At 36.7% G+C, this 13,164-nt stretch overlaps 2 protein-coding genes across 2 annotated transcripts in view; one reads left to right on the top strand and one right to left on the bottom strand.

Annotated features, from left to right (window-relative positions):
* The window catches only part of LOC140164293 (DNA-dependent protein kinase catalytic subunit-like), a 209,920-nt gene that overhangs the window by 27,008 nt on the left and 169,748 nt on the right, over positions 1-13,164 (bottom strand). The gene's annotated exons all lie outside the window — the stretch shown is intronic.
* Positions 1-13,164, top strand: part of LOC140164105 (uncharacterized) — a 29,883-nt gene that overhangs the window by 11,682 nt on the left and 5,037 nt on the right. The window contains exons 9-17 of the mRNA XM_072187350.1: positions 1,870-2,013; positions 2,625-2,822; positions 3,674-3,796; positions 4,931-4,999; positions 5,702-5,819; positions 6,008-6,156; positions 8,275-8,385; positions 8,849-9,071; positions 12,565-12,723. Of these exons, the coding sequence (XP_072043451.1) occupies positions 1,870-2,013; positions 2,625-2,822; positions 3,674-3,796; positions 4,931-4,999; positions 5,702-5,819; positions 6,008-6,156; positions 8,275-8,385; positions 8,849-9,071; positions 12,565-12,723 (1,294 nt within the window). The remainder of the gene's footprint in view (positions 1-1,869; positions 2,014-2,624; positions 2,823-3,673; positions 3,797-4,930; positions 5,000-5,701; positions 5,820-6,007; positions 6,157-8,274; positions 8,386-8,848; positions 9,072-12,564; positions 12,724-13,164) is intronic.

Raw genomic sequence — 13,164 nt, forward strand, 5'->3', positions numbered from 1 at the left:
TATGCGAATCCGTATGGATTCGCCCAGTTGATGTTTTACGAGAATCTTTGCGAATAGATTCGCATCAGATTTCTGAGCCTGTGTTTATGTACAAAATATTTCTTGCAGATTAATTGTTCAGCAAAGATATCGTGAAATTTGAATTTCGTTCTGGTATACCAGAATGAAATTACAACACATTGTCTATGGAGCAGTGTAATACACATAATCATGCATAACTCGCAAAAGCGCAAAATCGGAATCAACTGAAATTTTGGGAATAAGCTTTTTCATGGATATCTACTGAAAAATGTCATAAAAAGAGGATGACATGATCACGAAATACTCCTTTAAGTGCAACAAGGTTGCTTTTTCTGGATATTTGCTGTAGCGTACATTGACGTTAATCTTTATTCTGATATGATATTTAACAGTTGTTCATTCTGATGTAATATTATATACTAGTAATATAACTACTCTACAGTGTATTCGAGCTCATATTTCCACAGCGCCATCCCATGTAAATGCTGCGGATTTAGTCATTTGAACAAATTAGTTTACAGAATAGATATAGTAGTCTGCACAAGTTATGGTTTTATCTTGCCGGGGGGTAAAATATCCTGGCTGGCTTTTATCAGGGACGTCGAAAGTATGGGAGCGGGAAACATGTATGCAATTGGCAGTAATGGCCGCTGGCCCTGGGATAGTCCATGTCCCAGTCATGTTTCGTTTATACTGTTGTACAGTGACGTACGGGAACCATCGACCAACTTTAAGAAATTTGCACCAAAAATGGTCAAAAAATGTTAAATATTTAACAAAATCATAAAAAAGCCTGATTTTGGCCCAAATTTTAAATATTTTTAGTGAAGTTGGTCAAAAATAAAAAAAATAGATATTTTTATCTAGTTATTAAAAATTAATCCAAAAAAATTGTGGCCCAAGAATGTTTTTGTTACATTGACCAAAAAAAAACACAGTTTTGGGGGATTTTCTCCAAAAATAAGCATTTTGGTCCAAATTTGACCTCACAGATGAATTTATCAAGTCTTTGCCATTCTAAATATGTATACTTTTATATACTTTAGATCAACAATTTAGCAGTTATGAGGCCGAAAGTTTCCATAATTTCAGGATTAGGATCACCCGTAAGTGGTCTTATCTATGACTAATATATCTTGTATAAAACATTGTTATTTAAACTTAATATTCATATCTTTTTCAGTATTGATTTTTTTTTTCAAAGTTACTAAACAACACTTGTTCAGTTTGTTTATTCTTGTCTTCTTTACCAATGCAGTCTATCATAAGAAATAAATACCCCTGTTTGGAAAACAACCGATAAGAATTAGATAATGCAAAGCTATATTCTGAATAGAATAAATCTGCTCCAACAACCCCCCGTGATATACCATTTCCTAACAAAACCTAAATGGTAACCTGAGCTTTATTGCCAGTTGAAAACAATCCTCTTACGTCCCACACAGTACGATTTACACCTCTCCTACTGCAATAGATATGCTTTACATTTCCTAATCTTTCTTTGCTTACTACGCTAATGTTACAATTGTTTTTAAACAAGAAAATTTTATCCAAAGGGTTACATTTCAGCAAATCACATCAAAGCTCACATTTGGGCGCCCCGTTCCTATTTTAAAGGAATTTTTATTGATAAAAGTTTTGTTGATTGATTGTATTTATCAGTCTCTGCGCTTATCAACTTCCCGTGATCAACTTAGCCACAGTCTGCGATGTGGTCTTTTTCCAGTACATGGTCTGTGATCGCTCGCTAGATGTGCTTACATCTCACACTCAAAGATGAGGTCATATTGACACTATACATGATAGCAACTCTGTAAATTTTGTGTAAATTATTTATTTTAATCACAGATTATAGAACTCAAGAAGAAGATTATAGAGGTAGCAAAACAACAACACTACATGGGTGAAGATATTCCACTCCGCTGGTTGGCATTTGAAGGGGCAGTGAAGGAAGCAGTTAAGCAGAAGATTCACTATACAACAGTTGACCAGGTAATAGCAGGGAGAATATAATTTGTAAGCAGGCAGCTTACCCCACAGTAGGTTAAGCTGTATGTGTAAGCTGCCATTACACTGCTTTTGCAATTAGTGGAAAGCTAGTGCATTGTACAAGATGCTCACACATTTAAGCAATGAAATTGTTGTCTCTTGTATCCACACTTAGACTTGTTTGAACCTTTTTCAAGAGACATATGAGTTTTTGGAAATACATGATTGACATGACCTTAACTTATTCATTAAGTTGACCAAGAATACAAGGAATATACTTTTTCATGTGTGAAAACGTAATGGATCACATTTGTAACCATTGTCCTGATTATATAAGATTGGGGATGGTCTATTTAGAAATCCTAGTCAAGATACAGTGATTGAAAGCCGGGAATGCATATTGAACAGGATGCTAGGGTTGTATGTCAGGTGGACACCCACATGATGACCAAGTCAATTTGTGATACAGTGCAACATGTTGTGTAAGCTTGATCTATAGCATGCCAATTGAATGGCCCATAAACACAACAATAACAAGCCTAGATAGTCTGTGCCCTTGTGGCAACAGTGATGGGCATGCTACTTATTTATTCTTTTTTCATCATTTCATTTAGGTGAGAACATTTGAAGGTGCAAAAGACATTTCAGACTCAGATGGCTTAAGAACCATGCTTCAGTACTACCACGATGTGGGTGTTATCTTGTACTTCCCAAGCGCAGGTGCACCTCTGTGTGAGCTTGTGATATTGGATATGCAGTGGCTTATTGATGTATTCAAGTGTGTTATCACAATTCTAAAGAAGGAAAAAAGGGTAATTAAATATAATGTATAGATGAGCTGACTTCTGACGTCATTGCCTGGCAGTATGCACGCACATCATATTTTGTTCAGGACTTGTGCTTTTAAAACTCCCACCACATCACAATGACACTATTGAACAGTGCAGTGGCTGTATGCAGTTCGCTGAAGCATATTGTTATACCAGTCCCTTGCCTTTGTTGCTTAACATTGAGGTCAACTCATCTATAGCATATGCATAAATAGCATATGCATAAATAGCATAAGTTGCTTTAAATAAGATCCCAAAATAACAAAGGAGAGATGTCTGATCAACAACCTTATCATCACTTTTTCTCTATCAAAATGTTGGTATCAGCGGAAAGGCCATACTTTTCTCATTGACCCTGTGAAATATTAGGGCTGCAAGATGTATTGTGTGGATTGTGTAAGCCCATATGAAGAGCTTGTTTCCAAACCATGTTAAGTCCACAACCACATGTTTCTCATTTACTTGTGTGATACAATCACAATTACTTTGACAAGTTTGACATTAGCGACAATGAGTTGTACCATCAACAAGCCATTATTTACCACAACAATGCTGCATAACAGTATGCAGACTATTCTTCTCATCTGGGAACCAAAGGCCTCACACAGTATTGTTACTGTGCATCCATCCACTGTTTGCTTTGTAATGGTGCGTCCAACTGAAATTACTATACTGCATAGGATGAACCTGCACAGGTTGGGATTGCAGGTCAAAGTCATTAAACTAAGATGAAAAGAGCTTGTGATGAAATCGGATCATCCTCTGTTGAAATATTTATGGTTTACCTAAATGCAAAGCAAAGCACTGTAGATATTTTTACTTGAATTTTCCAGCGTTCCCAAGACAGGCCTGCATGGGAAAGACTAGAAGATGAAGGAATACTGGAGGACAGTCTTATCACCTTCATGTGGAGAGAATTTCTGAAATCAGAGGATGAAGAAGAAAATCAGCAGCAGGTAACATATCGTTCGTATTATGATATATTTATTGTCTCAGGTGTATCACATGTGTATGTAGGTGTGTATGTATCACTACTAGTGAACTGAAACTTGGTAGCTTCCTATGGGAAGGGTTAGGGGTGTCAAAGACAACAAGGTCACTCAGGGGTCATATAGTTTTACATCATTCAGTCCTCTTGTGAAAGTCACAAAATTGTTGACTTTCGAGATCAGTCGCCAAAAAGGTCAATAGGAAAGAAGCCCATATTGGGGGGTCATTGGATGAGAAGCTCCTAAAATGGGGGGTTATTCAGTGAGACTTGTTGAAATACGAAAATGTCAAAAAAAGGAGTCTAAATTGAGTCAAATTTTGAAAAGTTAAGGAAAAAAATTACAAAATTCTAGTAATTTTAGAGAGAGAAAAAAGGGTCATTTTAAAATTGCTTGATGTCACATGCAGGCTGTCAACTTTTGACTTGCACATACACCCACAGGGAATATAGCCAGGCACTCATTATTAACACAGTGCAACAATATGGGTATCTGAAATTAAACATTGTAATAACATATTTGCATTTCAACAACTCTTCCTATACCTTTGCACAGGAGCCAACCGTTGTTAATCCGTGATGAATCCACAGTCCAGTAAGCGTATCTGCGAATGCATACGCGTTATGCAAAGCGCGTAGAATTCGTCATGCCTGGAACTAATTACGCATGAACATGCACTATCTTATGTTGGAGGTAGCGGTTAAACATTACCACTTTATTCTTTAGTTTTATTGCTGATATTAACAGAGAAATCACCGATCTTTTTGTATTAAGTTTGAGTGGCAATGAAAAACGGACATTCCGAATGAAAGAATCATGCGAATTAGACATCTTTAGCTTGTTTTCGTTGTTGAAAGGGATTCATTCATGTTTCACCGTTGTTCATCACCGATTAGCAACTCGCATTCGGGCACGTCTGCGTGGTTTACTTTGCTCGGGCAGCTAAAGCTGCCCTCGTGAAAGTAAACCACGCAGAGACGACAGTTCAACGCATCGTTGATGTCGGTGATGAACAACGATGAAACATGAATGAATCCCTAAATGAAAAACAAACACACATGATTATAGGTGATGCCACTATGCAATCTTTTCTTTTAACAGAAAATGGCTTTGATAGAATTGATGAAGAAATACTACTTGATAGTACCCAAGAATTGTACAGATCCAAAGGTAGGTTCTCCAGCAGAGTCCAGGTAGCGAGGGCGATTTGACTTGCGGATATCTAGACATGCAATTGATCACGCCAATGCAAACCATACAGGACCTTTCATACCGACATCTGGTTACAGTGGTATGCAGTTTTGAAGAAGTACAAAGAGAGGAAGATGGTGACGTTGCGAAGGATGCGTTTGTCGTGCTAAAAAGGAATGTTTTAACTCGTTCAACATTGTTCAAAAACAGTTCCTAAAAAAAATTAAAAAATCCTGACCTACCTAGTACCTACCCTATTTTCGATCAGCCTGTTACGCCAACATAACAATTTTTTTTTTTGGCCTAAGTGGTGGTTGAGTTCGGAGGTCAAATAGGTGGAAATTGCTATATAAACCTTGTCAAAGTAAGTGAAATCTCATGATCTAAGTGAGTATATAGGTGTCCATCTTATTTCCAAAAATTTACCAAATATTAAAATTTGACTTTCATTGGCAGTTAGAATGAACTAAAGGATTAAGATTGAGCTATGTTTCATTTGGTAAAGCAGGATAATATTTTTTTAATCCAAAACATTTAGTGCTTATTTTTTTCTGGAATTGGGAATAGGTACTGAACGTTGCTTGCAATTTTGCATTTGGTAGTAAAATAACAAGTAAAGATCGAATGTGGAGAAGTTCAAATTACCCATCGGTGCCATTCTTTCTCTTTTTTTCCAAATAGAATTCCTGTTATTATGTTCCTGCAAGACTTCAGACCGATGCTTTGAAAACATGTGATCTCACCAAGGCATCTGCTGGACATACAGTGTTCTTCATTGATTTCTTTGACTTTCTGACATGTGAGTGTTGTTATATAATAGCAACTTTAAATTACCATTTTCACCTGACCCAGTGGAGTTGTTGGAGAAGAATGCCATACCTTTACATTTCTATTTGTGCATTTTGTATAAGACACCTTGAGCTTTTATTCAGGTTATGACCTCAAAATAGTCATCAACACTCATCATAGCATCATTTTAATTTACAGGTGGCATCTTTTGTCAACTTCTTGCACGTGCTGTAAGCTGGTCACAAGAACAAGAAGATATATCAGGAGAAGTGGACCTACAAGAGGGTATTTTCCCAGCAGGCAGCTTTCATACATTTCAGTTACAGATGTGTGAAAACAAGATCAAGGTATGATATCTGCCCCCTGAAGTATTCAAAATACAGTATTTGTAAATAATTCATAACCTCTTGAATATGCATGGTACACGAGACCCAATCAAACATAATTATTCGCAAAAACATGAACTTGATGCACGGTTACAAATAAACAACAGCGACCTCCGAATAACATATGCACAGCACATCTGCCTGGAAGCAGTTAAACGGAGTTGTCCCACAGGGTACACTTGTGGGTCCTGCATCATTTCTATGTCTTGTAAATGATGCAGTTAATGCACAGGACTGACATGTTATGACGCTGAAATATGTTGATGACTTCACCATTGTAGAAAATTCACAAATAAGCAAAGAAAGTGTCATACAGGAGGACTTACACAGGTTTGTTACTTGGTCAGACAACAACAACATGTCTCTTAATGCAACAAAATGTATGTCAATGACTGTTTGCTTTTCACAACAACGAGTGAGTCCATCTCCTCTTACTATAGCCGACCAACAACTTGCTTAAGTGAAAGTTGTCAAAATCTTAGGTATTCAAATCAGTTCAGATTAATAAAACAAGCATCTAGTAGGTTATATATGCTCACTACGCTTAAGCGGTTCAACCTTCCTGTTAGAGACATGATTTCCGTTTATGTAGGCTATGTTAGGCCATTTTTGGAGTATGTAGTACCAATAAGGCATGGTGGTATCGCAAGTGAGCAAACTCTTGCAATTGAGCGCATCAAAAATGCACATGTAGAATTTTTTTGGTCCACCATAACAACTTACCTAAATATCAAATTGATGAAAATTGCATATTTGTGTTCTAAAGACACAAAACTATAGTAACAGTTTTCTCATTTTTTTGAATTTTTGTGTTTTAAAAATATGGGTCAAAAAGGATCAAAATTTGACTTTTTTCAATTTTGACCAAAATTTTTGATATTTTAAGGTATATTTTTAAAACGAAGAAAAAAATAAAAAATACGAGAAAATTGTTACTAGTTTTGTGTCTTTAGAACACAAATATGCAATTGTCGTCAATTTGGATATTTAGGGTAAGTTGTTATGGTGGACTGGAAAAAAATTGGCATGGAAAATCAAATTTAGCGCTTTTCTCAAAAACGGCTCATTTTTTGCAGAAATCTGCCATCCTAGTTGGATTCCTTGCATCATTTCCTTTATGTACTTGTCATTACTTTTAAAATTATACAAATAAAACAATGCCTAAATTTTCCCATTTTTAGTGATCCTTTGTAATTGGTCGCTAGCAGATCGGGTATTCAAGTTTTTAAGGGAAAATGAAAGATTTGTTTAAAAAATATTTATATCAGTTATATTTCTGGATATTATGGAAAATATAAACATTTTGCTTTGGGACCGAGGGAATATCCTAAGTCCAAAGCAAAATGCCCTCAAAACAACTGATGCATTCATTACTCCTCTAATTAACACAACATGAGTAGATATATTAGATAAGTTATGTTTTAGGTCACAGGTCATTTGAGGTCATTTTCCAAAATTGTTCAAAATGCCCCATCCTTCCAAAGTTTAAGGCACCCCTGTCTGTGTAACTTGGATAAAAGTGTCCATGAGTAGTGAAGTATTATGTAAGCTTTGAAGAGCAAATTTGAGGTCAACTTCAGTGCTACAATGGTGGAGGTTTTTCAGGGATCATTTGGTAACAATTCTAGATTTTTTATGCATTTTATTATCTGCGGATGGATTGTATTGTTGGAGAATGATTGCCAGAGATATATCACAGGAATTTTAGTTGGTTTCTTTCTATTGGCTTATTTTTTCAATCCATTAGCAGTCATATAATAGCTTTTTTACTCTAACATGCTGAATAGTTTCCTTTATGATAACTCAATTCCGCAGTTTTGCTTTACAGAGAATTCTGCTTTTCCCTCATTATATACATAAAGCATAAAATGTAAGATACTTTTCTATGCATAACATTCTAAGATACCTACTAATATCAATTTCTGAATTTGTTGAAGAATACTTGGGATGCAATATTTGTTTTCAAAAGCAAAACAATCAGTCAAAAAGACAACAGGATAACCCAATATGGTGGGCCACCATAGCATTATGTATGGCGTTATAGTAACTTTTTTACCCATAATTTTCCCGTCATGGCAGGTCACTGTAATACCGTACGAGGATGATGGTGATAATGATGATGATGATGATGAAGATGGCAGTGAGTGTAGCCCATGTATACCTAGTGCAAGTGGAGACATATCACTAAAGGTAATAATTACAAGGAAGTAAGCTCAATATGATTGGTGGCTAAACAATAAGTAGGCCTATAGGGTATTATCAGTACAAATTATCACAAAAATGTGACATTTTTTGGTCATCTGGAATATCAAAGACTCCTTTTTTAGGCCAATTTTGGTATACAAATGGGTCAATTTGTCAAAATGTAGAGTAATTCTGTGAAAACTTTACCAATTAAAGGCAATATCAGTGATTTCCAGGCTCACTGCATTTCCGACAGGAACTGGAACATTCCCTGCCATCAAAACCTCAGAAATAGTGAGTAAAAATGTGCATTTGTCTATCAAATATTCACCAATGTGAAATAAATAGATTCTTACAAAGATGCAAAAATCTGATTTTTGATGAAAATCATACATACACACACATTTCAGTCTGCTCTTTAATATTTTTGTACAATTATTTAAAAAGCTCTTGTGATTTATATCTCTAGGTCAGAGACTTTTTGGGCGATTCTCTACTAGATATTAAGAAAACGTGGCTACCTGGATTGAGGTACATATTTTGCATGGCTTGTACTTGTGGCAAAGGTGATCAACACTATGTTGATTTAGATATGTACCTTTCACCATCGGACTACTTCTTGTGCACACAAGTACAAGGGAAAAGGAAGAGAGTGAGGAAAGAACCCATCAGATGCAAATTCAGAGCACAAGGTAAATATGGTAGTTTTTTTTCAGATTAATTAATTTCAATATATACATGTATATCCTAGGCCTACTTCAAAAAATGTTGATCTCCCTATAGTATCCTAGAAAGCATGATTGTTAGGGATGGCTTCTTAACCCAACCACGAGTAGACTGCCAGCTAGGCCATGGCAAATAGGCCTGGATTCTATTGTTCAAAACGTGGTTCAACCGTCGGTTACCAACTGGAACTTGGGTTTTGAAGCCATCCCTTACAAAGGTTTGTGTAATCAGGGTAGTACCTTAAAGTCAAAAGGAAAAGAAACACAAGGAAATGACCAGAACAAACAGAACTAAACAAAATAAATTGCAAGAGCTCCGCCGTTGCGGGCGCTTTTGCAGAGATGCCACTAGGTGCATGTAAAAAGTAGGAAAATACCGGGGTCTGGTATACCCAGAGGGTGTTCAAGCCCCAGCTTTTATCAATCACAAACCTGTTTGAAACCCTAAAAGCGGCATTTGTTTTCATGAGAAACACTTTTTTTTCAAAGAGGCTCCATTTTCAAGTTACAGCACTTTAAAATGTGTACTTTCCTATATTTAACCATGCACAAAGCATTTTCAAAACTTGTGCACTGGCTTTATTACATGTAATGACCTATGCATCTGAATTACACATATGTGAAGCACAATTTAAAACTTATAATTCATTGATTCATGGATTCATTGAAAATGGACAGAGCTCCGCCGTCTGACAGGAAATGTCAGTAGGAACCAAGTCCATAAGTTATCACAACTGCATGTCATACATTATATCATTTCTGCATACATTGGCTAATTGTTAAAAATACCGGTATATGGGACACTAGCCACCATATAGCCTCAAAATTGTCGGGCATCAGGACTTTTCCCCATCTATACCAAGGTGAAAAAAAAATAAAAGGTACGCCTATTAAATTTATTTATGCTTATGCTCTACATGTCTCTTTTTATAGGAAAAGACAAAAAACAACAGCTGAAAACATTTGTATTGAGACTTTGAAAATTATTTAGTTCTACTTAAAAAAACTTTTAGTGAGAAAATCTTTATAAAAAAAAAGCGAATTCTGATTCGGTAGTAGAAAAAATAGGAAAGTTAGCATTTCTGGGCTTTCCATAGTATAACCTTAAATCTGGCAGTATTATAATACGCTATTGCAAGGCCCCTCTACCAGGATGTAGGCCTAACTGGCTTAGTAACAATATTTTAGAGCCACCATATAGCCGTAAAATTGTCAGGTACCTGGACTTTTCATGGTATTGTGAGTGATTAAAAATGAAAAGGTAGGCCTATTAAATTAAAGTGCAATTTATATGTTAATTTATATCTTTCTATAGGATTATATTTGTATTGAAAAGTAAAATTATCTGATCTTAATTTGGGTGAGAAAATCTAAACAAAACTCTGAACTTCCCACAGCATAGCCTTAAATGTGCCCGACAAAGCATTAGTTTACATAACGGCTGCTATCTTCTCAGCTAATCATGATTCGAGGTCAGACCTCAGTGCCAATGATATAAACAAAGTTTTGCTTTAATAGTTCTATATATGCACTAATTGGGAGGATTTGAGACACTGCTTGCTCATGGCTCGTGCACAGAAGTAGGGCCTATAGACAGCATGAGCCCAAATTGGTGCTTTATCTATTGACTTGCCGAATGTAACTATCAGTCCGGCAAAGCAACACTGAAAAGCAAACATTTAAGCAAAATTCTGTTACATCTGCATGCAAAGGAGACTATTCTCTGAAATTTTGTAAAAAATTTCGTAACAAAATGCTCAAAAAATTACACTTTCCGTCCAAATTTTCCTAGCTAAATAAGTAACAATCATGAACGATCATGCAAAGATCGCCCCCTCAAATTACCAGCTTCATTACTCAAGCGATGTAGCAAGAAAAAGTAAAAAACCATTGCAAATCTGGGCCGATAACAATAGCTCAAATTTGCGAGCAAATTGAGCTAAAAATGAGTAACATGTAGCAAGGAGATGAAAAATTTGAGATATAAAGAAAAGAATATCTAAGTTAAAAATAGCTAAAAAATATATATATGTGTATATTAATGTGATAGCTGTTGGTATTGTAAACCATGCATCTGAATGAATATTCATGGAGGTACTAACCAGCCCAATTAAATTCTGTGTGGAGGGGGATGTGTGTGTAGGGAGGTTAAGGTTTGGTTAAATAGCTCCCAATTCCAAAGTTTAACCCTAACGCTCCTGAATACTACAAAATACTACTTGATATATGCGCTGTTCGTGCATGCATCCCACGTGGTGTGATGACGTAATCGCCCTAAGTGATATATAGGCACGGTTTCGCTGTTAGCGAAGCCCAAGACCCGTGGCAAAGTGTCGCCGACCGAGTGCTTGGCATGCGAGGTGTCTCGGGTTTGAATCCCACCCAGAGTAAACAACTTCTTTCCTTCTTTTCTCTCTTTATTCTTTCCTTCTTTCCCTTCCCGTCGCCAAAAAGGCCCTAGGCGGTTAGGGTTAGGTGACCACTCTCGCAACTCAGTATAGGCTTCCTTATCCCTAACGCTCCTGAATACTACAAAATACTACTTGATATATGCGCTGTTAGTGCATGCATCCCACGTGGTGTGATAGCATAATCGCCCTAAGTGATATATAGGCGCGGTTTCGCTGGCCAGTGAAGCCCAAGACCCGTGGCAAAGTGTCGCCGACCGAGTGCTTGGCATGCGAGGGTCTCAGGTTGAATCCCACCCAGAGCAAACAACTTCTTTCCTTCTTTTCTCTCTTTATTCTTTCCTTCTTTCCCTTCCTGTCGCCAAAAAGGCCCTAGGCGGTTAGGGTTAGGGCCCATGTTCATGCAACTTGGACAAAAAGAGAGGTATTAGTTAAGCTATGTGTTAGATCAACCTCTAATGACTTTAACCTGTGGCCATTATGGTCACAGGTCAAAGTCATTTGATGTAATTTTCAAAAATTATTCAAAATGTTCCACAGAATTAAATGGATTTTTATGCAACTCAGTGGACTGGTCCTTGGGTGAGGGTTTCTCAGATGTACTAAGGACTTTGGGGTCAAATGTCATCTAGGGGTCATTGCTAACATTTTGGTTCAGGTTTTAAAATAATTGCTGCATCCACACAATGAAATGGATTTTGATGCAACTGAGGTGGCATGACCCTTAGGTGCAGGTCACTTATCAGTACCTATTGGGGGTCATTCTATGGTGATTTTTTATGCATTTTGTTAGGCCAAACATATTTTTAGAAACAAATAGAGAACAGCTAAACTTCAGAACTTGAAAGCAAGTGACCCATCCCCGATGTGATCCACATATCTTCTTGCTTCATATCCTCCATATGTTACTGTACACAATGTTGCAATAACAGGTATGGGTTTTTTTTTTCAAAATCGTATCAGACCTGGGGTCAGACTTTTCTCAAATTCACTTCATTGCTTATCATACTGATAGATGAACAGAAATAACTAAATTGTGTTTTGTTGTGCAGAAGACCAAGCCAGCAGCAGTACTCAACCAGGAATGCCTCAGAGTGGAGAACTCTTGCCTGTCACACCCTCCACTAATGTAGCTGGAAATCAAATCCATGTTACTGGAGATTTAAACAAATTCCTGGGACCTGTGACTATTCAATCAAGCTGTCAGAGTGGTATGTTCATTTTTATAAATAATGCTGAAAAGAAAACATGTCATCGCTTGAATGCAAGAGCATCAGAAGTGTGATGTGTGGCAAGATTAGGTTTGTGATAGGTTTAATATGCGCATTTTCTTAAGACATTAAGAAGTCTAGAGGTGCACATCTCAAACCTGTAAGTTCTTCCCCACTGGTTCACCATGTTCATTGTACAAAAAAGGTTCTTCACAAAAATCGTTTTCTTGATGATTTGGAGCTTCTAAGCACTCAAAATTTACACTTTCTGTAAGGTGAAGGTCAGATGAATAGCTATGAATACACCAATTGCAGAGAAAACCCACAGAGTCCATTAAGAGGTCACAGAAAATTGCCAGCTAGATTGAGATGAGCAAGTGCTGAAATTTTGGAGTTGAATAATATCGCAGTCTCACAGGAGTAGTCGCACATCAAATTTTA

Source organism: Amphiura filiformis, chromosome 11 (assembly GCF_039555335.1).
Source record: "Amphiura filiformis chromosome 11, Afil_fr2py, whole genome shotgun sequence".
Classification (NCBI taxonomy): domain Eukaryota; kingdom Metazoa; phylum Echinodermata; class Ophiuroidea; order Amphilepidida; family Amphiuridae; genus Amphiura; species Amphiura filiformis.